The sequence below is a fragment of the Phyllostomus discolor genome, chromosome 12 (genome assembly GCF_004126475.2).
Source record: "Phyllostomus discolor isolate MPI-MPIP mPhyDis1 chromosome 12, mPhyDis1.pri.v3, whole genome shotgun sequence".
NCBI classification, from domain to species: domain Eukaryota; kingdom Metazoa; phylum Chordata; class Mammalia; order Chiroptera; family Phyllostomidae; genus Phyllostomus; species Phyllostomus discolor.
Window position 1 is genome coordinate 59,926,378 of NC_040914.2, and position 27,524 is coordinate 59,953,901.

At 57.5% G+C, this 27,524-nt stretch overlaps 2 protein-coding genes across 4 annotated transcripts; both read right to left on the minus strand.

The window, feature by feature from the left end:
• Positions 1 to 6,947: 6,947 nt before the first annotated feature.
• Positions 6,948 to 16,579, minus strand: CDH16 (cadherin 16). 2 transcript variants are annotated; one of them, XM_036011972.1, is made up of 19 exons: positions 16,451 to 16,572; positions 16,101 to 16,314; positions 15,411 to 15,468; positions 15,062 to 15,145; positions 14,534 to 14,689; positions 14,326 to 14,464; positions 13,827 to 13,985; positions 12,776 to 12,972; positions 12,022 to 12,144; positions 11,662 to 11,812; positions 11,206 to 11,433; positions 11,035 to 11,111; positions 10,774 to 10,962; positions 10,432 to 10,673; positions 9,728 to 9,861; positions 8,808 to 9,050; positions 8,536 to 8,643; positions 8,167 to 8,283; positions 6,948 to 7,351 (listed from the first exon to the last, which is right to left on the minus strand). In XM_036011972.1, the coding sequence occupies exons 3-19, from the start codon at positions 15,453 to 15,455 to the stop codon at positions 7,254 to 7,256; spliced, it is 2,490 nt and encodes an 829-aa protein (XP_035867865.1). In that variant the 5' UTR covers positions 15,456 to 15,468; positions 16,101 to 16,314; positions 16,451 to 16,572; the 3' UTR covers positions 6,948 to 7,253. The 2 variants fall into 2 exon arrangements, with proteins under 2 accessions (XP_035867865.1, XP_028357948.1); XM_028502147.2 differs by lacking the exon at positions 16,101 to 16,314 and having other exon boundaries at positions 16,451 to 16,579.
• Positions 16,580 to 19,569: 2,990 nt separating this feature from the next.
• RRAD (RRAD, Ras related glycolysis inhibitor and calcium channel regulator) lies at positions 19,570 to 22,852 on the minus strand. 2 transcript variants are annotated; one of them, XM_036011974.1, is made up of 5 exons: positions 22,692 to 22,852; positions 22,111 to 22,483; positions 21,373 to 21,446; positions 21,039 to 21,243; positions 19,570 to 20,221 (listed from the first exon to the last, which is right to left on the minus strand). In XM_036011974.1, exons 2-5 carry the CDS (start codon positions 22,466 to 22,468, stop codon positions 19,944 to 19,946), a joined length of 915 nt encoding a protein of 304 aa, XP_035867867.1. In that variant the 5' UTR covers positions 22,469 to 22,483; positions 22,692 to 22,852; the 3' UTR covers positions 19,570 to 19,943. The 2 variants fall into 2 exon arrangements, with proteins under 2 accessions (XP_035867867.1, XP_028357668.2); XM_028501867.2 differs by having other exon boundaries at positions 22,111 to 22,567; positions 22,692 to 22,846.
• Positions 22,853 to 27,524: the final 4,672 nt, after the last annotated feature.

Below are 27,524 nucleotides of genomic sequence, written 5' to 3' on the forward strand. Positions count from 1 at the left end.
GGACCTTGCAGGCGAGAAGCAGGAGCTGCTGGGCAGAACCAGAATGAGCCGGCACATCCCCTCCTTAGCCTGACGCTGAGCAGCAGGGCAGGGAATGGAATTCTCCAGCCGGATGGAGTTGTTCCTGGAAAATCCCCACGAGCCCTTCCAGAAACGTGCATCTGCGCCTGAGCGGCTTCTTCGAGTTGGAAGGGAGGGGCCTTCTGGCGACTGGGCTGCACAGGCAAGGCCCTTGGCCTTCTTCGGACCCCTGGCCCACACTCTGAGAGAGCGTTCACACACTAGTGAGCACCACCTGTCAGCTTCAGAGAGTTCTCTTAGCCACCCCAAGGGCAGGGATCAAGGTCCCAGTCATTTGACAAGGAAGATGGTGCCCAAGATCCCGTAGCTGAGTCAGGATTCTAAGCCCACCCATCAAGGGTCAGCCTGCAAATGGCTCCAGTCCCTCCACACCATTCAGGATTCTCGAAAGAGCAGCGTGAGCCTGCAGGCGGAGGATGCCACTTCCAGCTCAGTCCCGCTTGGCTGAGAGCCTGTGCTGACCCCATTCCTGCCACTCTCAGAATAACCCCGGTGGTTCTGGGCACAGGTCACCGACCAGCACCTGGGGCCTATTTTTGCCCTTCGGGTAACGAGGAAGTCTCACCTTGTGCAGTAACCACTTGGAGCAAAGATGGAACATGTGACCCAACCCCAGCTGATCTTGCCACCCTGTTGGGAAATGACCCCAGGCCTGGCTCAGCCACTGTTCCTTTCTCTCCCTGCCTTGCCACTTCCCAGAATCTGGCTTTCTACCCCGGCCCCAATTCTTGCCAGTCCGTACCCTGCCCCCCTCCCCCTGCAACTGTGTGACCAGAAAGCCAAGAGCTTCTTCACTGTCCTCATGACCCATTGCTAAATCTTAGGCACCTGGACAGCCAGAGATTCCTTCTTACATCTGACTGGAAACAAGCTCATTTCCTCAGGTTCCATGCGGTGTCCAGCATTTTGGCATCTCTGCGCTACACTGGAAGAAGAAGAGTTGTTTTGGGCCACACATTAAATACACAAACACTAACAAAAAAAAAGGAAATCTCATAACGTTTTAAGTAAATTTATAATTTGGTGTTGGACCACATTCATAGACATTCTGGGCCGTGTGTGGCCCAAGGGTCGTGGGTTGGACACCCCACATTCTAGAATCTAGGTGCAGGGGCCTCCTGGGGATCCAGCATCTAGAGGTTGACTTTTAGAATCTGGGGCCCTGGAGTACCATGGGGGCAGCGGTTATGGCATTTGAAGAGATGACGGAGCTGTGGGCCTATCGCAGACACTCCGAAAGATCAAGTACAATCTCGGGGGTCATGGACCCCAAAGGCCATTTAGAGAGGGCTGATCCCAGACATGCATGGTGCAGCATCCCAGCAGTCTTGGGGGGGCTCCTGTCTGCTGAAACCTAGTGGGGGGACAGGGGGTGGGGGGGAGCAGATACTGTGTCCTAAACTCAGCAACATGAGATAAATGTACAGGAAAAAAAAAAGACCAGAAGGAAACCTAATAATAATGTTATTGTAACAACAAAAACAAGAATGGCTGTAGCTGTAATGACAGCAATAATAGTAGCTATTCCCATTTTTTGAGGGGCAGTTATATGAGAGCCCCTATGCTAAGTAAGGGCTTCGCTTCTATTATCTTAGTTCATCCCCACAGTGTGTTCTCTCTCCATGGCAGTGACCAGTGGCCTCTGCAGTGAGCTCTGTAGATGAGGTTGGTTTTGCCAGGCCTGCTGAAGGTGGACAGATGAGCTCTCAGTCCCAATGTCCAGGGGATGCTGTGCTTTCCCTGCCAGCAGCGCTGGGTGCGAGAGGGCATGACCGGCCCCTTCGGGGATGCCTTTGGGGAGCCAGCCAGGCCCACTGAGATGACCCAGGCCCCCACTCGGCTCTACTCCACCAGGCGTTGGGGCTCGAAATAGCGGCCCTTTGAGAGCTGACAATCAAAGGGCAGCTAAAAAAAGTTCCCTCAGTCTGGGCTGTGTCGGACACGGCTCATAGGGCCTATTTTGGGGGAGAGGGTGCCGACATGCCAATGGAAAATCCATGGGGTGGGAGTCTCTAAGGTGGGGAATCCACGTTCCTCCCTTTCCTCATTCTGGCCCCCCACCCCTGAGTGCACATGTGTGTGAGCACACACACACACTTGTAGTGCCTGCCCACCCCCACCTGCCCGCTGTTCCTGACTGGTGGACTTTGTCATCCTTACAGCAGCCCAAGAAAGGGATGAGGAAACTGAAGCTCAGAGAGGAGAAGCAACTTGCCCAAGGCCACAGAGCCTGGAAGTGGGCAAAAGAGTGACCAGCCTGAGCCTCTGTGGCTTGCAGTACAACGTTCTTCCCATAGAGGCAGTCCCTGCCTCTGGCCTTCTGGGACATTAAAAGCTCAGACACGGTGCATTCTGGGTTGGACTGGGAAGAAACGAAGGATGACTTAAGGGCCTTGATGACACAAGGGAAGAAATCCCACAGGCAACTCCCAGGCCAGTTCTGATGGGACCTTGCCTAGCTGCAGGGAGGAGGCAGCTTATGCAAGGCCTTGTCCTGGGCGAGCCCATCCCCCTATGCTGTCTCTGTGACCACCTTACCTTCTTCCCACCACCCAGGCCCTCAGAGCCTGGCAGCCCCTGCCAAGTTTCCAGGGAATGTGTCAGATAAGGGGCTGGGCTCATGACTCCCTGCCACGCAGCCACTATCTCTGACCCTGCTGCCACCACGAAGTAGGTAAGAATAGCAACAGCCCCAGTGAGTGAGCATGCACACAGAGACAACATAGCAACGTAGTCAGGTGGCCAGTGCCGGTCCTCAGGCTGAGGACGCGTCTCCAGGTCCCCCTCCCCATCAGTTCCAGCCGCATCGGGCTCCCCCGCTGCCCCGCGCCTGAAGCCCCACAGCACTTTGTGATAAAGCACCAAACTTCATCTTCTGCCTCTGCTGCCTCAGCAAAAGGGATCTGGTGGGGAGCACACCAGCTCGTTGGTCCGTGCCTGGGGCCTGAGCCCTGCCTTCCTCTGAGGAGCTGCATGACCATGAGCTGGACACTGTCCTTCTCTGGACCCATCAGTGGGGAAAGGTGGCACAGCAGTGCCCTGAAGCATGGGACACTGTCAGCAAGGCCTCTTCTGGGGCCAGGGTCCCTCGTCATCCTGGGAACTGCAGCCTGGTCTGGCTACTGAATGTCCCTGTGAACTCTGACCCTCTGACTGTCTGGTCAGCAGGGATGTGGATGGGGTAAGGGTGTGGGAGTCCCTGAGATATGATAACAGGGCTGGGGACGTGTTGTGGCTGAGTCCCCTTCTGTGTTTCCCTGTGACACTTCTGTGGGTGTGCTCCACTGTGTCCTATACATGTGCAAGAGAGGCTGCATCACTCTCAGGAAGAAGCTGTTGTCATGGAATCCAGAGTGAGCGTCACAGTGACATAGGAAGTGGGAAGATCTAAGGAGCCTTTTATTCAAGTTCCTGAGTCACGATGACACTTGGGGGTAATCAAGGGAGCCTAGTCCCTCAGTCCCCACGTCAGTGGGCCTTGCAACTCCTACAGCCTGACTCACTGCATGGGTCAGACGGGCCCCAGGCCCCTCCCCCAGCCTTCTCATCCCTTTGCCCCCTGCGCTCTCCTCGCCTTTCCCCTGTTCTCTTCCCCTTGACTTCAAGCCCACCTCCTGTCTCCCCTCGTGTCCCCCAGCGACCCTAAGAGTCCCAGGGACAAGAAGCCAAGGATGCTAGGGAAGGGGAGGAAGGGAGGGGCTGAGGCAAGCTCCTGGCATGCTTACACATTGTGACCTAGGCAGCAGGCAGACCGGACTCTAGTGTGCACTCACACATGCACAGACACGCACCTGTGTGTGCACACATGCACACATGCATGCCAGCCTGCCAAGGGGTCTCCCAGCTCAGTCTGTCAACACTAGTCCTGCCAGATAGGCTCCCACACCCTGCAATCATTTATTTGGGTCCTCCCACGGCTCTGAGGCCCTCTCACTAGGAGCATGCCAACCTGCTGCAGCAGGATGGCTGGCTGGAGGTGAGACTGGAGGAAGAACTTCTGCCCTGAGGCCGGAGCTAGAGTTCTGAGATGGTAGAGGTGGGCGTGGGTAGGGTGGGGGTCTCTGAAATCTCAAGGCTGTTCCTTTCTTGGTGAGTAAGGGCCAGACTGACCTCTGAGCCTCTTGCTTCAAGAGCCCTAATCACTGGGGCTGGAAAAAGTTTAAAAATATCCTCATGTTTACATTCTTTCCAAGCCCAGCTTCCATCCCCAGTGCTGGGTCCCTTTGATCTGGCCCTGTGCCCCTGGAAGGGGCCTGGGAGAGGGGGAGCCTGAGCTCCCCACTGGGGCATACTCGGCCACTCCCTCCAGCTCCAGACCAGTCCAAACCCAGCAAGACCATCAGTCTCAGCCAGAGAGAGCCCTGGAGCTGGCAAGGAGCCAAAGTTGAAGGGGGGAGGGTGTCTTGCCCAGGGTCACCCAGCGGGGCCATGTCGGGGGCTGGAGTTGGGGCCCCTCTCCACACTCACTTTCAAAAGCGTGCACCTCATTTTCTCTTCCTGCCGTATGCCCAGCACTGTGCTAAATGCCTCTCATGGGGAATAGCCCATGTGGTCCTCCTGACAACTCCATTTTATCAACAAGTAAACCAGAGCTCAGAAAGGTGAAGTGACTCACTCACCTGGGAACACACAGCAACGGAGAGGCAGAGCATGAATCACATGTGCTTCTGCCCACGCTGAGCCACCAATTATCGCCCACCTTGCTCCAGGGGGTCCGGGCCCTGCCTGCCTGCAGAGCGAGGCCCACTTCCTTCATGTGAATTCCACAGGCACTTGCTGACCCACCACCGAGCCCGCAAACCAGGGCTAGCTTCATGTTTCTCTCCCTCTGCGACCCAGGAGAAACCACCCACCTCTCCCAGCCTTACTTTCCTCTACAGACAGGCTGAGGATCACAGGAGAGGCTTACAAGGGGCTGAGGGAAACTGAGCCCATGTCCCTGGGGATTGTGGACCTTGTGGTCAGCCCCAGTGTGGACATAAATGGACAGTGGCCTGAGGCCTGGAGACCCAACAAAGAAGCCCTCAAACTGGAGCAGATGCCTTAATTTGCCCTGGTGCTCTGTCACTCACTCTTTCCTTTGCTGGTGTCCCACCCACCTGCTCACTGGCCCAAACATCCATCCAGTTAGTTACCCACCCACCCACCTACCTGCCTATCTCTCTGTTCAGAACGAGGACACAGGAAACAGGAGATTCCGGGGTTCCAGCTCAGGTGCTGCATCCCACTGGCTGGATGAACTTGGGAAGATCCCCCCCCCCACCTCTTTGTGATTCACTTCCCTAACTTTGTAAGAAAGCACTGGCCTGGGTGATCTCTAAGGACCTTCTGGGGGATCTCGTGGGAGCAGAGATCTTCCAAAGGCTGTGGACACTTCTGGAGAAGTAAAATGACAAACCTCAGCCAGAGACAGTCCCACCTTGTGCCCTGCTCCCAAGACTCCCAGTTGCAGCCCTTAACTACCCTGACCTTCGAGATTCTCCACTGGACAATGGGGCCAATAACCCTCACAGGTTGATGGGGAGGTTAGATGTGATGCCGCCTTCAAAGGGCTTTGTACCCCAAAGACTTCTCAGCGGGTACAGGTAGAGAAGAGGATCCTGGGAGAGGGAGGAAGCTCTGCTTGGACCACAATAGTCTGCAGAGCCTCCAGTGTGGGGGCCCGGGTCCTGGATGGCTGGGATCAGCCTCAGAGTCCATCCCTGGGCTGGGGAGCCTGGCTGAGTCTCCCAGGCTCCCCCAGGCCAGCCAGGATGCCTGCTCCATCTCTCTTGGCCCCCATCCTACAGAATCTGCCAGGAGTGGAGAGATTATCTCCTAAAAATAGGGCCTGGGCCCCACTACGGTTGTTTTTCTCCCTTCCCCGTGATTTACCATCATCAGCTCAGGGTGCCTAGAACAGCAAGTCCACCCTGGCTCCCCAGAGACTGTTGGGATGGAGGCATGAGGAATCAGCATGGATCTGGGGTCTGTCAAGGGTCAGGGATTAGAGGCCAGTCTGGAGGTGTGGTCGGGGCTCAGCAGGGCACCAGGGCCATGGCTTAAACTTGGGGGATGGGGGGTTTTATAGCACCCTGGGTGTCCCTCTGGTGATTCCTCCTTTTCTGACTTTCTGCAGACTCCCCTCGTGCTGAGCAGCCCACGTGAGAAACACGGAGGTGCGTTGGGGCCAGCACTGGAGCAGAGGGACCTCGTGCCCAGCCTTGCCTCTCCTGTTCTAGCTCCATGGGGCCTTCAGGACTCCTGCCCAGACCCTCCTGAGACCGAGAGACCTCTATCCACTCCTGTGTGCAGGTGGCTCATGCGTAGGAACACAAGTGTGTCACGCATGAGCAGAAGACACGGACTTACAAGGTGCCCTCCGGCAGCAAAGATGATACCCAGCAAACACAGAAATGACGCTCTCAAAGACACCCTTCTCAACCGTCACCAGACAGGGTCGACCCATCCAGGGCTTGCAGCCAGTGGTCTCCGAATGCCCATGGAAATGACCCACCCTGCCCTGACCCATGTGGCTCAGTTGGTTGGGCATCATCTCACAAAGCAAAAGGTCACCAGTGTGATTCCCAGTCAGGGCACATGCCTGGATGGCAGGTTTGGTTCGGTCCCTGGTCAGGGAATGTATGAGAGGCAACTGATCGATATTTCTCTCCCTCCCTTTCTCCCTCCCTTCCCCTCTCTCTATAAATAAATAATTTTTTTAAAAAAAGGAAGAAATAATCCACCCTGCTCAAGATCTCACCAAGACCTCATATAAAGCCCCTTTGACTTTCTCTAGAGGGGACCCCAGCCTTTGTGCTCAAGCGCCCGGACCCTTTCTGTGCAGAAGGAGACAGGGAAGGGATGGAGAGGCAAGTGGGCACAGGTAACAAACACACACCAGGACACTTGGACCTGGGCACGGCAGTCCCTTAGGGCCTGTGCCCAGCTCTCTGAGGCTTTATTATTGGACCAACAGGCCGCCGTTTGGGCAGCCCGCAAAGTCAGAGCTCCCTCAGGCAGCGGTAAAGTCAGAGTGAGGACACGTCTGGTGATGTTGCCTTCGCCCCAGGGCAGGCGAGGGCCTTCTGCTCTAACCTCACTCACTGCATGGAGCTGTGGTGCCCGGCCCTCTCCCAGTAGATGCAGGTGGAGTCAGAGGCCACCCTCTGAGCTGGCGCTGCCCGGACCACTCAAACCGCTGCCTTCAGGGGCACACTGTCCCCTGGCTGATCCAGGTCCTTCTTCCTCGCCAGAGTCAAGTGGGTGAAGATGAGGATGAGGAAGATGCCTGAAGGGCCCGAGAGGGATGGATCAGCCTTCAGAAGGGGCTGTGGGACGTGTCCATCACTGGGGACTCCCTGCTATTGGCATTGGTTTAGGGAAGAAGCAAAGTTGCCCACACAGCATCCCCAGGGCGGGGCTGGCTTGACCGAGGTCCTGGTTCCTGAAGAAGCCCGACTGCTTGGCCTGTTCACCTCTCACCAAGCCCCGCCCCCCTGAGGCCACCCAGAACTCCCCCGCCTCTAAGGTTCCCTTCTCTGAGGAACAGTACAGGTGGGGGTCATCTGGGAGCCAATTAGTTGTTTCCACAGACCTCTGAGAAAAGGCACATTGTAGTGTACATTGTGCTAGAACCAGCCGAGGAAACCAGCCAGGAAAAAATCTGGGGAGGGCTAAAGAATAGAGGGGGGCGGAGAGGGAGGCTTGGATTGAAGGACTTCAGCTAGAAAGACCCGGGCTCTGCCACGCCCTGGCTGTGTAGCCTTAGACAAGTCACTTAACCTCTCTGAGCATCAGGGACCTTATCTGGAAAATGAGGGGAGGCAGGGATCTACCTCACAGGGTTTTGGGGCGATTTCAATGAAATAATCCTGTGCATGGCCTAGGGCCCACCATATGGTCACTGTGTAATGACACAGCGAGTGCTGCTACCAAGGATGACAATGGTGACTATAACAGGAAGCAAGAGCACAATGACTAGGAGAGTTGGGGGATCCTTCTCCAGCCTGGGGAGCACCATGGGGACAGGGGCACTGTTTATCTGGAGGCTGTGGCTCTGACTTCCCATCCCCCCTCCCCATGCAGGAGCCCAGCCCCCATTACCTATCGCTAGCAGGGTGCCCACGAGGATGCCCACCGCTGACAGCTTCGTGGGCATGCCCTTCATGCGGCCCACCTTGAGCAAGCACTGTCCCTCCTTGTTGCAGCGGCACACGATCACTGGGGGCAAGCAAGAGAAAAAGGCAAAAGCTGGGGGGAGACAGGGAGTTCTCTCCAGCTGCCCAGAGCTCCCCACCTGGCCCAGCTGGCTGGCATGTGTCTTTTTGTGGATATGTATATACTCATGTGTGGGGAGGGTGGTGCTCCTCTGCACGTGTCCATGTGAGCCTGCATGCACATGTACCCAGTCCCTCCCCCTGCATCCAGTGGTTCCCTCAGAAGCTGCAGGCTGCACCTGAGCCTTGGCCTCACCTCGGACCAGGAGCTGCCACATCTGGGTGTTCCGGCTGACAATTACAGGGACCGAGTATTCACTCGGCTCCACCCAGTGCAGGGCCAGGGTGAGATAGGCATGGGAACCTGTTGGAACCATAAGCGGTGATCAGAATCACTAGCTTGGGCAGGCCGTCTGGAGGCTGCTCCCTCCAGGCCCAGGCCCGCCCCCAAGGTGGAAGAGCATCTCTCTTCAGGTGCTGCCCCCCTCCCATCTGGGCCACAGCCCTCACCCTTCCCCCACCACACACCATTGAGAGCCTGGATGCGCCAATCCCGCTGCATCGTGGGGTTGGGACCAAGGGCAAAACTGTAGGGACTGTGCCCATCACCCAGGTCAGCATCCTCTCCAAGTCCACTGACAATCACACCATGGTTATTGCGGGGTGTGCAGAGGTGTGGGGTGGGCACAAGGGCCAGAGTTGGGGCTGGAGCAGAAGAGGCCTTCAGGAAGTGGATCACAAGGGTCACAGAGGTGCTCAGTGTCGGTTCACCTGCAGAGGAGGCAGTGCTGAGCTGGCCCAGGCCCTTGTAAGGGCAGGGTGAGTCTGGAGTCCCCTGGTCCGTCCCTTCCCACCCATCGGGACTCGCTTACTGATTCCCCTGCCACGTGCCACCCTCTCCTCTACCCCTTCCTTCCATCCCCATCAGCATCTGCACGCCAGTCTCCTCCTCACTATCTAAACAGCCTCCTTGTCTTTTTTGTGTGTGCTTTTCTGGGTGCCAAGCTTGTCCTCACTCCCCCCAGTCCCATGCCGGTGCCAGGGCCTGACCACGTGCAGAGGAGCTCACTCGTGCTGGGTCTGCACTGCACCACCGGACGGCCCAGCTCTGCGCTAAAACCTGCCTCCCTGATGTACCCACCCCCGGGCCAGCTCTTCATCCCGTCAAAGTGGCATTCAGAGTCTTCCGTACCAGCCCCACAACTTCTGCTCCCAGCCTGTGAGAAGCCCTCTGAGGATAAGGGGCCAGGCTGGGGGATTGCAAGAGGAGTGGCCTGAGAGGAGAGGAGGCCAGGCATTTTCAGAGGGGAACACAGGACCTGACCTCTCACGCCTCCTTCCTGCAAGGGTGGGGCAGAGCAGATGCCAGCAAGGGCCCCAGGGAGGCAGCTCTGTCCTGCCTATCCATCTGTCCATCTGCCTGCCTATCTACTGCTGCCCAGCCATACCTGCGTCCTGAGCCTCCACCAGCACTGTGTATGTGTCCCCAGGCCGGGCACCCTGCAGGCGACGGGCCGTGAGCACCTCCCCAGAGACCTCTCTGATGCAGAGCCAGCCCTCTGAGTCATTGACCAGGGAGAACCTGAGGCCCAGAGAAGACGGGGAGGGGCGAAGGCACTGGGATGATATACAGGGTCTTGCTCAGAGACCTCCAGGGCCATGTGACCTGCTAAAGTTTTATATCCTCTCTGTGACTTGGGGGTGACAGCAGTTCCCTGGGGTGCCTGATCTCGCTCCCCAGCTCCAGGGGCACGGTGGGGGATAGGGTTTGAGCCGCAGATATTATGCATGGGGAAGGTACTCTTACAACCCGGGGATGCCTAATTTAACTGCACTGGTCCCAGGTGGCCCCATGAAGCGACCAGGACCGGTAGCCTGTCTGTGCTGCAGACTGGGTGAGGGTGCTGGAGACGGCCCAGTCCAGCTGGCATGGGAGGGCGCCATCTTTGCCCTAGTGGGGTCCAAATGCCCCTCTCTGTGTCCTGTCCAGTTCACCCGGCCCTGGTCCTCCCCAAGGAGTCACAAGCTTGGCTTAGACAGGTCTGGGGAATGTCGCAGGCCACAGACCATGTGAGTTGCCTCTGAGGCCCGGGGTCCTCCCTGGGGAGCTGGGCAGGTCCCACCCAGGAAAGGCACTGGGCTTCCGGCTCACCTGAGAGGCCTACTCGTGGGGTCTGAGGGTTGGATGGTCAGCAGGAAGGAGCCGGCTGGAGAGTTGACCGGGACGCTGGCCTCATAGCTCTCTTGGTCCAACTTGGGGAGTGGCAGCACCCTCTCCACCAGCACCGTCACTGTGGCCGTGGCTCCAGGGCCCGCGCCTGGCCCCACCAGCGGTGCCACACTCCGCACCACCACGACCAGCTCGTGACTTGGCGCTGCCTCATAACTGAGGTTCTGGAACCAGGGGGGCCTGGGTCACCGTGTGGGCTGGCGTGTGGCACACTTGTGCATACATGAGTGTATGTGTGCCCCTCCCGCACCCCAAGCCCTTTACCTTGAGGAGCTGCAGTTGGACATGACCAGAACCTGGCTCCCAATCCAGGCCAAAAGTCCCGTCTGTATCCCCTGCCTCAATGGCAAAGTCCATGAGGCGGAAGGCAGGCTCAAGGTCGGCATCGGTGGCTGTCAGTGTGGCCACCAATGTCCCGGGCTCTGTGTCCTCTGGGAGGCTTACAGGCTCAATCTGGAGACATTTGGGTGGGTGTGAGTCCCCCATCAGGGCCTTCCCAAGGTCTCCTCCCCGGCTCCCGCTTACCTGGGAAGTGGTGAACTCTGGAGCATGGTCATTGACGTCCGTGACTGTGACGGTGACCTCACACGTGCTGCTGAGACCTGAGGCACAGGAGGGCATGTTGGGGAGGCCAGGATAGAGACGCCAGGAGCAGGGAGCCTGGGTCATCTTCAGGGTCACCATCAGGGCACTCACCACCCTCTGCTCCTCCTAGGTCAACGGCCAGCACCTGAAGCAGGATGTGCTGGCCCGCATGCAGGGGGAGAGCCCCCAGCATCACACTGCCCGAGGTGGAGTCTAGCTCGAAGGCTCTCCCCTCGGTGCCCTCCTCAAGCTCAGGGCTTAGCAGCCGATACACAACGTGGGAATTGGGGGAGCCAGGGGCATCCATGTCCTCTGCCAGCAGCCGAGTCACCTTGGTGCCTGGAAAGATAGCACCCATGTGGGTGGGACTGGGGCCCCACCTGGAGGCTTACTTTACCCACTTCTCTTGTGTGCTGGGCTGCACCTGAGCTCGTGTGTGTGTGTGTGTGTGTGTGTGTGTGTGTGTGTTGTGGGAGTCATCGAGGCCGGCCCTGTCCCAAAGAACAAAATGCCATGGTTCATAAGACTTCACCCCTCCCCCAGCCCCTGACAAGGTCTATAGCCCACCTGGGGGACTGAGCTCAGGCATGCTGATTGGGGGGCCACGTGGGGGGCAAAGAGGCGCATTGTCGTTCTCATCCATCACCACCACCTGCAGCTCCAGAGGTTCTGTGTAGTCTTCACCGCGGGCATTCTGAGCCCGCACCTGGAGCAGGTACTATAGTGGGCAGTGGGGGGCTTCAGATGAAGGCCAAGGGCCGCTCCAGCCTGGCCTGGGTCTGGGTTCCCTTCCGGTGGCCAGCTCCAGCTCTTCTGGGTGCTCTTTCACTGCCTCGGTGCCTGTGGGGGATGTGACACCCCCCAGAGCCAACCAGACAGTGACCAAGCACCGCTTAGCACCCACTCCTGGCTCCCCCCTCACCTCACCTCAGCCTGGGCTTCTCGGTCCAACTCCCTGGTCACGTAGACTTTCCCCTCTGCATCCACATCGAAGGGTCCAGGGGGCTGGCTCTCCAGGTGATAATGTACATCCCCCCCACTCCAGTGTACCTGAGGGGGACACAGAATGAGGACAGCCCAGGATGGGAGGCAGGAACAGCATGTGTCAGCCCTACCGTCCGACTGTTCTCAGGTGGGGAGCCTGGGCCCCAGTTACTGTGGGACCCAAGGTGAGTTGCTGCCATCCCTGAGCCCAGGGGGTTCTTCTGTTTGGGGCACTTGTGGCGGTGGCAGTTCCATGGTGGCTTTGCACCAGTCCGAGCCTGCACCCTGTGTTTGATTCTCTTCTTTCAGGCAGGGCCTGACCCCAGGCTATTCCTCGAGGAGGCCTGAGACATTCCTGGACTGAGCGATAATCCCCAAGGCAGCAGGGAGCAGCCGGGGGTGGCAGCTGTTCTCCCGAGGAAGGAGGAAGCCGCTGGGGGCAAGCTCAGGAGGTCACAGGGTACAGCCACACCTGCCAGAGGATAGCAGGTGAAGGGCTGCGGGTCTGGTCCCAGGGCCTTGAATGCCCCACTGCACGATGAGAACTGAGGGGGACACTGGAGGGAAGGACACAGATAGGTGAGGAGGAGGGGTCAAGCTGGACCCCAGACCCACCCCCCAAATTTCTATGAGTCTCAGGCCCAGCTGCACCATCCATGCATGGGGCTGCTTCAGCCACTGACAGGCGCTTACTCACCTGGGAAATGTGGTGTGGGTATGGGACTTTGAGATTCTCCGCCAGGTGGACAGGATCCTGGGGCACCCAGGTGCTCTCTACTATGGAGACATCTACAGTAGCTGTGGCCTGGTGGCCTGAGGCCTGGTCGCCCATATCCTTGACCTGCACCAACAGCTGGTAGGGTCCCTCCAGGGCCTGGTCCAGGCCGGTGCTCCCTAGAAGAGGCAGGGTTGCCAGCTGAGCAGGGCACCAGCCAGTAGGGGTTCAGGCCATCCTTCTCAGCAAGGTACCAAACACAAAGCCAAGCACGTGGCAGGTGTTCCAGGCACTCTCTTGACAAAGGGATGAGAAGGACTTTTAGCATCACTGTGAACACCCAGCCAGGGCCTGGCAGTTTGCAAAGTCATTTCCATATCTATCCACACAATGAGTGACTGGGGGACTGCATGCGTGGATCACCAGGACGGTGGGGAGGAGTGCGTGGACCAATGGGTAGATGAGTAGATGACCGGTTACATGAGTGAATGGTGGACGAGGTGGACGAGGTGGACGGATGGGAGTTTGGGGAGCAGGAGGACGGACGGGGATTTGGGTGTGTGGCTGAGCTAGTTTGGATGGATGTTCAGGAAGATGGGCTGCATATGTGGTTGGGGAGCAGGTGAGTGAGTGGGTGGCTGGCTGGGTGGGTACATGATCGGCTTTTCTTCCTGTCCTCAGACCACGCCTCCGGTCTGAACTCCCAGGTCTAGGTCTCTCTTGCTGTCAATTCAAAGGTCTCCCAGCAATGTCCAAGGCTACAACCCCTCAGTCCTCTCCTGTCCTTGTCCCTTAGGCCCATCTCTCCAGCATGTAGGGCTGAGGCACGTCATACACACCATTTCTTAACTCTTCATGCACGATTCTACCCCCATGCGTGGTTCAAGTATAAACTTTTTTTGCCTTGCCACTCTCTCCATCTAGAATGTTCTTTCCTCCTACTTTATCTCTCAAGTTCCAACCCATCCTCCTATGACCACCTTCTGCAGGTTTCCCTGACTCTCCCTCCGCAGCACACCCAGCTCAGGCTCACCCTTGGGGCTGAGGGCCAGAGCCCCCAGCCGAGGCTCCAGCTGGAACATGTCTGGGAAAGGCTGGGCTGGGGCCTGGTTCAAGATGCGGAATCGGAGGTCTGAGTTAGCTGTTCCTGGTTCATCCCCGTCCGAAGCCTCGAGGAAGAGGAAGGGAACGCCTGGTGTGCGTGGGGAGGGCAAGCCATAAGGGATGCGGAGGATGAGAGAGTCTCCGGTGCCTCCCTGTCTCTTCCTGGCCCCTCCTTCCAAATCCATCATCATGTCACGACTCCAGGTAAACCAGAGCTTTTTACTTCACTTCACAGATGGGCAAACAGAGGCCAACACAGATGGGACTCACCGGAGGACCCTCAGCGGAGTAGAGGGGTGCAGGATGGGACAGAAATTGGACCACAGCCACCCTGTCCCTGTGCTGACTCTCTGGCCACCTCTTCATTCTCTGCTCTCCCATCAGCGCCCACCTGAACTTGCTGTGACCTGGCTGCCCTGGCCACTCACCGGGCCTGGTGCCCTGGCTCAGCTGAACTCTGTAGACAGCCTGGGAGAAATGGGGCACCTGGTCATTTTCATCCCTCACATGCACACGCACAGGCTGTGGGCCCCACAGGACTTGTCCATCCTCAGCCTCCAGGGTGACCTGCAAGGAAGAGTAGTTAGTGCCCCACCCTTCCTTTGATGTTTTCCCCTGCGCCGGGCCCAGCCCTACCTGTAGCTGGTATTCTGCCTGCTCCTCTCGGTCCAGGGCTCTGGTCACCAGGAGGAAACCGGAGTCAGGATCCACAGCAAAGAGGTCCCCAACGGCCGTGTTTGAGTTTCCTGACAGCACAACCTGGCCCTCAGCTTTCTCACGGGGTAGTGGCAGCTGGTGGGGAAGAACAGAAGTAAAGGGAATAGGGACCAGGCCTGGGGGTGCCCCCTCCACCCAATGACCCTATTTTATAGGTGGGAAAACAGAAGCTCAGAGAGGGCTAGCACTTCCCTGAGGTCACACAGCCAGGAGATACCAGAACTGAGATCCAAAGCTAGAGCTCTTTCCCCTGTACCTGATACTTCCTAATACTCCCTGCCCTCCTTTCTAAAGCCTGAAACTCCTCTCCCAATACTTCCTTCTTTTACTGAAAGATCTACTTTCTTCTGGGATTAAAATCTTTCTAGTTATGCACACTATACCGCATATTCTCCAGAAAGCAGGGTTCTCTGGAGGGAGCCCGAGGAAGAAGAGAAGGCAGCCCACCTTGGTCAGGTACAAAGGGAAATTTCCACCATAGTTTTCTGGGACTTCCACATGCAGCTCTGCAGCCTGGGCCTTGGGGAGAGCCTGTGGGAAGGTTTTCGTCTTGTCACCAGGCCCTGACTTCCTGCCATGGCACTGGGGACCTCACAGGGAGGGGAATTTCTGCCTGTTTCCTGGACCTAGCCATGAACCCACCCTCGTGATCCCATAACAGGCTTAGAGCCAGCTCTGCCCCTCTGCCCCCAACTGCTGCCACCCATGGTTGGTGTAACTGGTCAAGGTGGAGAGGGCCGCAAGGGTGCCAACCCCCAAAGCCAGGATCTGAAGTGGGGAGCAGGGCCGAGCTCACCTGGGGGACAGAGAGGCAAAGCAGCCACAACCAGGCAGGGACCATGGTCAGGACGGGCCTGAGGGACACGGCAGTGAGTATCCAGCCCAGACTGGTGGGCAGGAGGTCCCTCCCACCGCCCTTCCCCTAGGAAATATCCCTCTTCTCCCTCACGCAGCCCCAGGCCTTGGCTTCCCCAACCCCCATGGGATGTTACTGTCCCTCCTTCTTCAGCTGAACCTCCTGCTACTTGGTCACTATGGGACTGGCAGCAAGACCTCCTCCTGTCTCCTGTCCTATGCTGCCCCAGCAACTCTCAGAGCTGCCCCTCCCCATCCCACCGAAGTGAGCACTGCCGCCACACTCCTACCCTTGTCCCCTGCCTCAGCTCCTTCCAAACACACAGACAGAGGGACCTCATGACAAGCTGACCTCCTCTTCCTCCCCTTAGAAGGGCCTGTGGCTCCCCATTGCTTGCAGGGCAGCGTCCAGCTGCTCAGCCAGGCCCACCAAGGCCCCTAGGCCCAGCCACCCTGCTGCACCTTAGTTTTTGCCCCCACAAGGATCTCCATGGAAGTTTCACCTTCAGACCTTGTCTCCTTGCCCCCTAAGCCTCTCCAAATCGTGGATCCCAAAGTGGTAATTTCCCAGCAGCCCTGAAAAGCACAAAAGTTTGGAAAGACCCTGATGACTCTGAGGGTCACTTCATACAATTGCCTCCAGTTGCAGCAAGGCCTGAAGGATAGGGCCTGACCAAGGTCACAGAGGATTCATTAACCACAGGCGAATTCTTCCTGGAACAGAGGACTCTTAGTTCAGGGTCTCCAGGACTGTTCTTCCTTCCACTGCCATCCTGGAGACTCGGAGTCCCCTCGGGGCAGGAGCCCTGCCCTCATCTCAGCAGATTCTAGCCCTCAGCATGGAGCTGGGCACAGAGAGCATGGACAACCGCTCTGATCTTCCCTGGATGCTGGGAGGACTGGGCAGTGTTCCTCCTTCCCCTGCCACCATCCCCACCTCGGCCCTGCCCACCCCCCACCCCCCAACTCCCAGCCCTTCACCTGCTGGCTCCGAAGCCTGGCTCCCTCGCTTGGTCCAGCTGCCAGGTGAGAAGACTTTTTTCTCCAAGGAGTGCTGGCTGGACCGGCTGGGTGGAGTAGGGCAGGGCGGACACTTGAGCAGGAAGGGCGGACACTTGAGCAGGTAGGCGGGCCCGCCACGCTTGCTCAGGAGTGGAAAACACCACTGGGCCCACAGCAGCGCGCGCCTGGCCCTGGCCCAGCCCCCCAAGTTACTCATTGACTTTGGAGAGCTGGGGGCTGCTCAGCATCTGTCACTGCCAGCCCCAGGAGGTAGGGAGATCTTCGGCCCAGCACTCCTCCCAACTCCACCCAGCCCAGGGGGCACTTCTCCACCCCTGGGCCGGTGCAGCCTGCAGACTCAACCAGCCGGAGGTGGACGATATTCAAAAAAGAAATCGTTACATTGTCGTTGACATGTAGTTAGGCCTACGGTGGGTGCGTCTCCCTGAACGTGCAAAGACTTTTTTCCTTGCCATTATTCCTTCCACGCTACGAGTATAACAGCTATTTATGCAGCATTCACATTGTGTTAGGTTATATAAGATGATTTAAGTATCAGGTATTATAAGATTAGGTATTACAGATGATTATAAAACATATTAGATATTATAGAGATCATTTAGAGTATATGGGAGGATGTGCGTAGGTTATATGCAAATACTACGCCATTTACATCAAGGACTTGAGCATCCACAGATGCTGACATCTGTGAGGGTCCTGAAACCAGTCCCCCGTGGATGTGGAGGGATGACTGCTTTTTCTCTGGCTCCACACTCGACCCCACGTCTGCCCCACGCACCAGCACCTGCAGCTCCACCTTGGCCCGCTCTGTTCCTTTTGTCTGGATGCCATTCCCACCCCTTCATGTGCCTGGGGAGCCCCTGCTCAGGTGCCAGTGCTCAGCTCATAGTCCCTTCTCCGGGAAACCGCCCCTGGGCTCCCCGTCTCGTTCAAGGTTCTGCTCTGGGAATACCTCCCCTCCCCATGCTGCGTGCTATCTCTGTCAGTGCAGAGAGGACACCAGCTTTTTATTGTCTGTCTCTTCCATCAGACTGTGAGTCCCTTCGGGGCAGCACTCAGGGACCCTGCAATGACCTGGCCCTTGCCCAGCCTCGGCTGCCCTGTCTGTCTTGTGGACCTAAGACAAGGAGCTGGAGGCTGTACGTGAAGGGCAGATGAGCAGTGCGTGGCCTGTCCTAGGTGTCCAGGACTCCAGACCACCTACCAGTGGGGTGGGACAGTGGGTGGGGGGACAGTGGCCTATGAGACTCCCTGAGGCTCCCTAAGTACTCACAATAGCCCCTGGACACTGGAAGGGCTGAGACAATAGACTGCTTCCTGCCTCTGAGTAGGACAGAGAAGACGAAACCAGCTCAGGTGACCTTGAGAGAATTGCCGGGCTGACCAGGGGCCCTTCCCCCAGTGAGGGCAGCCAAGCAGAGCCAAGAGAAGCTCCTGGGGCCTGGGAGTCCAGAGCAAGGCGGGAGGGTGGGAAGGGTCACAAGGTCTCTAGTCTCTCCTTGTCCTCAGAGTTTCCCATGGTCTCCCCTGAGTCCTTCCCACTGCATATCTGGTTAGGTTCTCTCTGTGGCCGGAGGCTGCACCGGGACCCCGCAGCTACAACCAACCTCATCTGTCGCAAGCTGAGTGCCTGCCTCAGGGTCACTCGGGCATCCCGGGCACCCCAGCCTAGAGCAGTGCAGTGTGGAGACGTTGAGACATCTCACGTGCATTAAACTCCTACTACATGCCTGCTCTAAGTACATAACTTCATTATTCCACTCTGTTCTGAAGAGGACACCATCCCCATGTCACACACTGAGGCACAGAGAGGTTGGGTGGCTTGCCGAGGGTCACACAGTAAGTGGCAGGACCAGGAAAATTTGGGTTGGATGCTTCTTCAGGCCTTGGGATCTTCACTTGCTCTGAGAAAACCATGCCTTCTGTGTGCCTTGAAGTATGTTGGGGTGAGGGGTGCAGCAGAAGCTTTGAACAGTTAACACTGCCCTGGGGGGCATGTGGTTTAGTCCCAGAGGTCACATACACTGAGAAGCAGCCTTCAAAGCCCCTCCTGCCGTTGAACAATGGCGTCAGGACCCTAGCCAGGGTGTAAAGGCTCCCAGTGGAAGGAATAAATTGAACTAATGAAGGAATATATGAACCCTGGCCTGGAACTGTCTCAGAAACTCCCCAGCCTTGTCCCGGGCCGTGCCCAAGCTCTGGAGACCGTCCCTGCTCAGCCTGTGTGACAGGGACAAGCCCTCTAGCTCCCTATCTACCATTGCTGAATGGGGACGCTTGTTCCTGAAACAACATACGTACAGCAGGCACCTGCGCCCACAAGGGCTCCCCTTCCTGGGCGTGAGCGGTGCGGAGACAGGCACGCCTCCATTGGTGAACGTGCACACCTTCCCACACAGATGCCAGGCCTCTCATTCTAGGCAGGGAGGGCTCCAGGGACCTGTCCCCCCCAATACCATCTCAGCCAACACTGAGCATGGGGTGTTTGGACCAGGCCACTCACAGCGAGGCCCCCTCAGTAGTATGGCCTCAGCAGGGAGGTGGGGAGCCATTCAGAGTTAAGTCCACAGGATATGCCTTCCTTGCTCCACCCCTTAACAAGCCAAGGAGTCTTGAAGTCTTCCCCAGCCACCCTACCCGAGTGGGTTTCCAGGCTTTCTGGAGGAAGCAAGGCAGAGACACCAGCCAGAGGGCCAGACCCAGGATTCCTGTTTGGACATGAGACCTGGAGCAAGGCATGGTCTCTCGGGCAGCCTTAGTTTTCCTTATACACAGAGAGGGGTGATTGAACCCTCAACCAGCTGGGCAATGCCAGGCCTCAGCGCAGAAGAATCTGGATAACACCTGGGAGAACTTTGTGTCTCCCCCTGCTGCTGGGACCCCCAACCAGGCCCCAACCCATTCCTGCTCCCTCTGGCTCAGCTGGCTATATCTGGGCCCCAACATTCAGATAGTCAAGGCCACACACCAGGGTGGGGCAGGGAGCCCCCATCCCTCAACTCTGAAAATGCTGTCTGCTCCTGCAGTACCGCCCCCCACCCCCTGCCCACCCATGAGGAAACACAGAGTCCACAGCCTTGACCTATCAGCAAATAGACTTTATTACAAAAATCTGCCTGTAAACAAATAGCCACTGCACTGGACAGCCACCCTCCGGGGCATGCACACGGGGCTGGAGAGAAAGGCAGAGTCCTCTCCCCACACACAGCCCTGTCCCATGGGCTGGCCTCGGGCTGCTGCTTGGGACTCACGTGGGCCTGCCTAAGCACCTCTTTGGGCCCTGTCCTCGATGGCCAGTGGAAGCCACCTCCCTGGGCAGCACTGCCTGTCCATGGCCATGAGGTGGGGGACACCCGAGTCTGAGCCAGCCCCGAGGCCCCCTAGGGCAGTTGCTGGGCCAGCCCACCAATCTGCCCAACTGTCTGCACAACACCATATGTGGCCTTGAGGCCTAGAGCACGGAAAGGTCGTGGCAAGACTTGGACTTGGCACGAAAGGCCATCTTGCGGCTGTTGCGTGCTACAATGCGGCCCAGGAAGCGCTTCGCCTTCTTGCCGAGGCTCTCTCGCCGCCGGGTACCTGCTTGCCGTCGTGCATTGGCCTCTTTGCTGTCCCTGCGCAGGCGTATCTGGCGCACGATGCCCTCAAACAGCGCCTGGACGTTGTGGTGCAGCGCAGCGGAGGTCTCGATAAACTTGCAGTCGAAAACCACTGCACAGGCCCGGCCCTCTGGTGTAGGTGGGGAGAAGAACACACCAGTAAACAAAGTGGGATGGTAAAGAGTCCACTCAAATCCTGACCACCCCATGGCATCTGCCACTCAGGAATCTGTGGGTAAGGGACAGTGGAGCGCTGGGCCCTCCGCAGAAACAGAGACCCCAGTTCCTGTATGGAGGGTCCCAGGCATTGCTGGTCACCCAGCTGGGTGTTTAAGTTTCAGGAGCTCACAGAGCCCTGCAAAAGCAGATTCATTTATTGAAATAATTTGAAGTCTGGCACGTAAATGGAAGTGCCCCGGTGGTCAACACAGGAGAATGAGAACTTTGCTGGACAGCTGAGTGAATTATGGTTTGATGTTATGTCATCAGGAATGACCAGTGGAATGGTGGGAATGTTAATGGAGCCCCTGCTTGGTACCTCTGAGAGGCTCCGTTCTGGGGCCACAAAGTAGGGTACCGAGCCCAAGAAGGGAGGGTCTTCCCCAGTGGCAAGTCTACTTTGAGACTGGCCCAGGCCTGGGATCCAGGTTCTGACGTCCTGGCCTAATTCCATGCACTCTCCTCACCCCTCATCTGTCAGGTCAGAGGACGAAAGGACCCTGAGGTGACCCCGCAGCCTCCACCCCTCCTAGCGCACTTGGTCCTTCCCCGGCACTCTCAGGTTTTAGAAGTCCTGTGGGAGGAAGCGCTCCCCTCCCCCTCCAAGTTTTCTTCCTGGACATTTTTAGCCACTGATGACCATCCCCAGGGATTCAGGCTGAGTCAAGACTGAGCTGACCACAGCCCGGCCAGGATCCCCCTCCCTTTCGGACCCATGCCCTGCTCACCATCCAAGGAGACCTCACGAGAGCGCACCAGGTCGCTCTTGTTGCCCACTAGGATGATGGGCACGTCGTCTGTCTGCCGTGCCCGCCGCAGCTGGACCCGCAGCTCTGAGGCCTTCTCGAAGCTGCCCTTGTCTGTCACTGAGTACACGATGACGTATGCATCCCCCATGGCCATGCAGTGGCCAGGTAGCCAGTGGCCCCCATCCTAAAGAACACATACACACACGTCTACACAACAGGCCTCAGGCCCCAGCTCCAAGGCTGTTACTCCCAGCAGGCCCCTGCTCCCAGCTCACCCCTCCCACCCTGCCCTGGGTCTCGGCCTGCATCCTACCTGCTCCCAAATATCATAGACCATGAGCGACGCCTCTTCTCCATCCACCATGATGGAGCGATCATATGTGTGCCCTAGACAGGAGACCAGGAGTTAGGTTGACTTGCTGGCTGCCAAAAGCTTCCCCCCGCCCCCACCACACACACACCAGCTTTCCTATTCTGGCCTCACTCTCCAACTTCTCCCCAGAGCTGCCCCCCACCCCCAAACCTTCTTGTCCACTGGTGGCTGCTATGGGACAACAGAAGTGATGGGGGTGGAGGGTAGCTGTACCTGACCTCCACCTAGACACCCCTTCCCCAAGCTAGCAGCGTCCTGGGTGGCCAGTCCTGTGCTCCCTGCCCACCTGTTGCCTGGGTCCCAGGGTAGTTCTGACCATGGTGGCCTGAGTTAGAATGACAGTCACATCCTTCGCAGGCCTCCGTCACCTAAGATGCCTTTCCTAGAAACCCCCTCTGGCTTTGTTCCTTTCTGTCCTGGCAGGAAGAGATGTTCTGCTCCGTCCTAGAGTAGCCATATGTATGCCCCGGGCCTTCTACTCAGCATTTCTTCCTCTACCAAGGGTCCCTACTCCTTTAATTTCCCCAACTGTGAAACAAGTAGACAGAGGCATGTTTCTGAAAGTGCCTTCAGAATCCCTTGCTATTTGCCGCTTTCATCCCAGGTCCCCACCCCTGTAGCCCCCAGTCCTAACCCTGGGATCTCCCCTCCTTTGAATAGTCCCAGCCCCTTCCTTACCTGTGGCCTCGGCTTCAGGCCCATCCTCTAAACCACCGAAGATACGCGCCAGAGCGCTCTTGCCCACGCCAGGCGCCCCCAGCAGCAGCACCTTGTAAACGCTCTCGTCTGAGTCGCTGCCCCCTGAGCTAAGCGAATCAGAGGAGCTCTCCGGCCAGTCCCGCCTCGGACCCTGGGTCCGAGTTCCCGCTGCAGCAGCCGCTGCCAGAGCGCTGGGAGCTAGCGCCGCCTGCAGGTCGCGCTCGTCCACCGGCATGCTTCGGCGGTGGAGCGGAGGTGCGGAGCCCCAGGGTGTGCTGCCCCGACGGCGCTCGCGCTCCCGGCGGCTCCCTCCGGCTCCGCCGCCATTTAGAGTCATCGCGTCGGAAGCCGTCTGGGGAAGAATCGGGATGGCTCTTAAGTCACGGTGGAGATGGAGAGGGAGGCTGGACCCCGGGCGCGCCTCTGGACCGACGACCTGCAGGGGTCCCATCTCAGTCGTGAAGGTCTTTGCGCCCTGACTTGAGACCCATCCTTCTGACTCGTCCATTGGCAACCCTGATGGCGCGACCACCCCCATCCCGTTCAGACAGGACACTCACCCACTGGCACAAAGACACAGTCAGGACTAGGTCCCGTGCTCGGATCGCAGACCCAGGACTAGGCTACTCGACGCTGTCACAGCGGCTGCCTTCTCTGTCCGCACTGGGTCGGGGCTCCGAGAGCCGCCTATTTAAGCCTCTGCCCGCCCCCGCACTCGCCCCCGTCCACGCTGAAGCCCGGGCTGACGTGTCTGTCCCCCTTCCCCCCAGGAGGGATCCCACACCCTCCCCCTAGGACCTCACACCCACCGAGACCCCGCCCCATCCTCCAGGGCGGAGCAAGGCAGACTGGCGGGGGGGGGGGGGGGGGGGGGGTGTCTGACTCGTGCGTGCGTGCGTGCGTGTGTGTGTGTGTGTGTGTGTGTGTGTGTGTGTGTTTTGTCTGGGAGGCACCGAAGAAGGGAGAAGGTAGGGGAGTGTGTGAATGGGGAGGTGAGGTGGGAGGGTGCCATCATAGGTGGGGGCAGGGACCAACCAAGGCTGCTGGCTCTTTGGGGAAGAATTAGGTCTGGCCCTTTAATAAGTAAAGTCTCCTTTCCCTCCTTTCCAGGTCCTGGCCTGTTGCCCGAGCAAGCAGAACATTTACAGGCTGGACAGACTTCACCCTTCCTCTGTCCGCTGACACCCACTCCCCACTGACGCATGTCTGAGCTAGAATTTAGGGGTCCTAAATCGGGCTTCTAGCCTCAAGTCCAAGTTCTTCCCACTCCCCTCCTTGCCATGGGGAGTTGAAGTTTTTAGCTGATGAACCTGCCCTTCAGGATGAGGGTTAATGTCACCCCATGAGCCCCTGGGGACCCTTGAAGAGCTGTTTTGGGGGAGCGGGCAAGGAAGGGAGGTCCTCCGGCAGTGTGCTGCAGGTAGAGGTGCAAGCCTGAATCCTGGGTAGGGGGCCCAGACCCCTAAAAGGGAAAGGATGAACTCAGCACCACCTCACCCCCCCAGCACCCTCCACACAGCTGCCAGCGACTCTGCTAAAAATACCTGGCCCTGGCCCTGGCCCTGGTCATTCTGCTTCTGGGCTGGAAGTTGCCCAAAGTTGGGGAAATCCTGGCAGGCAGGCACCAGATGCCAGCAGGAGCAGGGCGAGGTGGACCTGGACCAGGAACTGGATCAGAACTGCATCCAGCCACTTTAAGAGCCTTCGGTGTCTGCCTGCTTCCCTCTAGACCCAGTCTGGACCTGCTTGTTCAGGGCACACACACGCAAGGCCTGGAGGTTCAGACTCCCATCCAGGAGGTGCACAGAGGGGGGTGCTGAGGGGATCCCTTAGCTGCCACTCTTTGTCACCACTTCCCAGAGCTCTCTCCCCCTTCATACCTAGGGTGGCTGCAGCCACACAGAGGGGAAGTGTAATGAGGCTTTGTCTCTAGTCCTGGCACTGCCTCCACGTTCGTGGGTTTTGCCTCTATCCCAGACTCTGGGTATCCAGCTATAAATTGGGGATGTATGAGCTGTTCCGCCTTGCTCGTATATCTGGAGTGTGTGAGGGTTGGGGGTAGGCAGGCTGTGAAGTACTTTGTGACAGGGACCTACTATCAGACTCTGACATTTGGTTGTGATAAGTGTGGCAGGAGTGGGGGCACCCATTCAGGGCTCAGGTGACATCATAGATGGAAGGATCCTAGTGGGCTGTTGTAGGTTGTCATGGAGACCTGGTAGGGCTCTCTGGCTGCTGCATCAGTTTCCTTGGCAACATCTGAGAGGGCCTTGGAGTAAGGAGGACCTGGCTAAGTGAGTGTTAGGGGGTTTGTGCAGACCCTCCTCATTCTTGAGGTCTCCAAAGTAGGCAAAGGCTGGACTGCGGGATGGCCTGTCCATTTGTGTTCTTCATGTGCCTGGAGGGTCTTGGAGGCCTGGGCAAGCCCATGCTGGCTCTGGCTTCTTGGACGAGGTCCAGTGGGAAGAAGGAGTCCAAGGGTCGAGCCTCATGTCAGAGGACACAAGTCTCCAGAGCCAGCAAACTACTTCCCATCAGGATCCTGGCTGGGCTGCTCGTGGCCCCTCCAATCCGCCAATCCACATGACTTTGCCGATAAAAAGAGCCCCTGGGTGTCTGGATGTCTGGATGTCTGGATGTCTGGCTGGAGGGCGGGAAAGTGCGGGGGTGGGGGGTACCTGTGGGTCTTCCCAGCAGGGAGCCATGCAAGGAATTAGGGCTGGGTTTCCCCTCTGGTAATCTGAGCTCTTGGCCTCCCCAGTGTTTCTTCATTGCCAAGGGAACTGCATCCACATTGGGCCACTCAGGCCCCAGGCATTCTCTGGCAGCCAGGAACACTCACCTCAAGTGCAGCCAGGGGCCCCGGGCCCGAAGACCGGGACTCGACCTTCAGACACCCCTTACCCCCACCCCCCTGGGCCTCTCAGTTTTCTGGACAGCCCGACCTTCAAATCCCAGCTCTGCCCCTCAGTAGCTATTTCACCTCTGCCCATTTATCTTGGCTGCACCTCCGTTTCCTCCTGTGTAGAATAGGGATAATGCCTTCTTGGGGGTATTATAAGATATGAATAAAGTAGTTGGCACATGTCTGCTGTATAGTATCTCCATGTGAACAGTTTTGTTTTTCATGCTTGGTTGGACAGCCAGGTTTGAGCGAATCCCTGTCCTGCTTCTTTCCTGCTTCGGCTCTGTTCTCAGCTGCCGTTCCTCTCTCCCCCATACCCACCGTCCCTCCGTGGGACCCCACACCCTACCTCCTCCCTTTGGTAGTGACATGTTGCAAAGGGGACTTGGCTGGGTGTCAGTAGCCTCTTCTCTCCCCACACAATGGCCCCACACCCTGGTTCCTTTGTTCTGTTCTGAGGCTCCGTTCATTCATTCCGCTGCCCCCTACTAAATACCTTGTGTGCCCCAGACCCTCATGCTGTGGGCATAATGCTAGGCAAAAGTCCACAGAGCTGAGCATGTTCACACATGTCATCTGGTCCCTGGGTCATTCTCACTTATGATTTGCTGTTCCCATTTTGCAGACATGGTTACCGAGGCCTGAGAAGTCATAGGCCAGAAACAGCAGAGCCAGACACACCTGGTAGAAGGCTTTAGGGACCTCAAACATCACCCCCCTCCACCCTGTACCCATGTCCTCAGACAGCAGCTGGGTTCCAGAAAGTTCCCTGGGCACTAGCCCAGGATTCACAGATGGTGTCCCTGCAGGCAGCCAGGGGCCAGGCACAGATGAGTCAAGACTGACAAGGGGACTATCTGATATGCCAGCTGTGACATGATCAGCTTGATATCCAGCACTCACCATGGCCTTGACTGCCAGGAGGGCCAGCTGAATGACTCAGTGACACCTGCCTCCCCCATGACCTCCCAAACCCAGCTGAACACACTCATCCACAGGGGTGTCCGACCTGCAGTCCGCCATTGAGTTGTGAGTGCAGCCCAAAACAAAACTGTAAATTTACTGAAAACATTATGAGATTTTTTGGTGATTACACGTTGCAATGTATTTAATGTGTGGCCCAAGACAACTCTTCTTCCAGTGTGGTGCAGAGGCACCAAAAGCTTGGACACCCTAGAGAAACCAAGGCTGTCAGTGCAGAAGTATGCACGTGGCAAAGCTTACGGCCAGGTATTGGTGGTTGGAAAGGCTCCCTGGGACCTGAGGGGCCCTGGCTGGTCACCCAGCCTCTCTCTCAAGAGCACTAAGCTTCTCCATCTGTGGAAGTAAGCCTTGGGGGGGGGGGGGGGGGGTGAGGGGTACAATGCCTGGAAGATCACCTGAAATGAGCCCAGATCCATTTTAAATCTCCACAGGGCAGTCCCAAATGATTGCCATGACTATCCCCACATAACGCATGAAGAAACTGGGTGGCATGTGCTGGTGGCTTCACCTCTCTGAGCTTTGGCAGTCAGATCTTGATCACTAGGTGACCAAGCCGCTCCCTCCTGCAGTTGGGGGTTGGGGGTGCTCAGAGGCCTTTCCATCCAGGCAACAGTGCCCCCTGCCAGCTGGGCCATACCAGCTAAACTGCTCAGCTGCCTCTCTACTCCCTAGCTGAAGGTATTGGGGAGTAAATTACTTATTCTAGAAGCTCATCTCCTCACCTGCAAAATAGGGAATAGCAACTGCTACACTGAGCTGGACCAAGAATCGCCCAACTAGTAGTGTCCATAAAGCTCCTCAGGCTCACTGTTGTCAGCCGGCCCTCAAGAACAGGTTTGCCAAATGCTCAGGCTCCCTGCTGAGGCCTCTGCAGGTCTCTGCGCAGTCACATCTGTGCCTCAGCAGGGATGCAATGGGCAGGGCAGAGCGTCTTAATATCCCCATTTATCCGCAGAGGAAGAAACCAAGGCAGGGAATCAGGCATTACGTCTCCTTACTGGCTGATCCGAGGCCTAAGCCCCAGGGTCTGTCCTAGTGACCAGCTGTGCACTGCTCACAGTACTAGGGGAGACGGAGGCCCCAGACCTGAGCACCTGGAGTGATACACACCTCCTTGGGGGCTGGTGGAGATGCTTCAGCTTCCTTTCAACAGAAAAATCTGTTGTCACTGCCCTGACCAGGGGACTAGACTGAGCGTCACCAACAGTGAGGCAAGCTGGCGTCACACACCTACTGGTGGACGCGAAAGGGTACACACAGCACCCCTGGGCAAGGTTCGCATTCCTGAACTCCAACCTGAACTCAAGCAACTTCTAGTTTACAGGAAATACAGCAAAGGGACAAATTACATTGTGGTACTTCTCCAGGACAACTCACTTAGACTTTTCAAAAAAGTCACTGTCAAAAAAGAAAAAGGAGGGGGTTGGGAAGAAGAGAGATAGCAACCAAATGCAAATGCCTGAACCCTGATTGGAGCCTGATTAAAAAAAAACAACTGTCAATG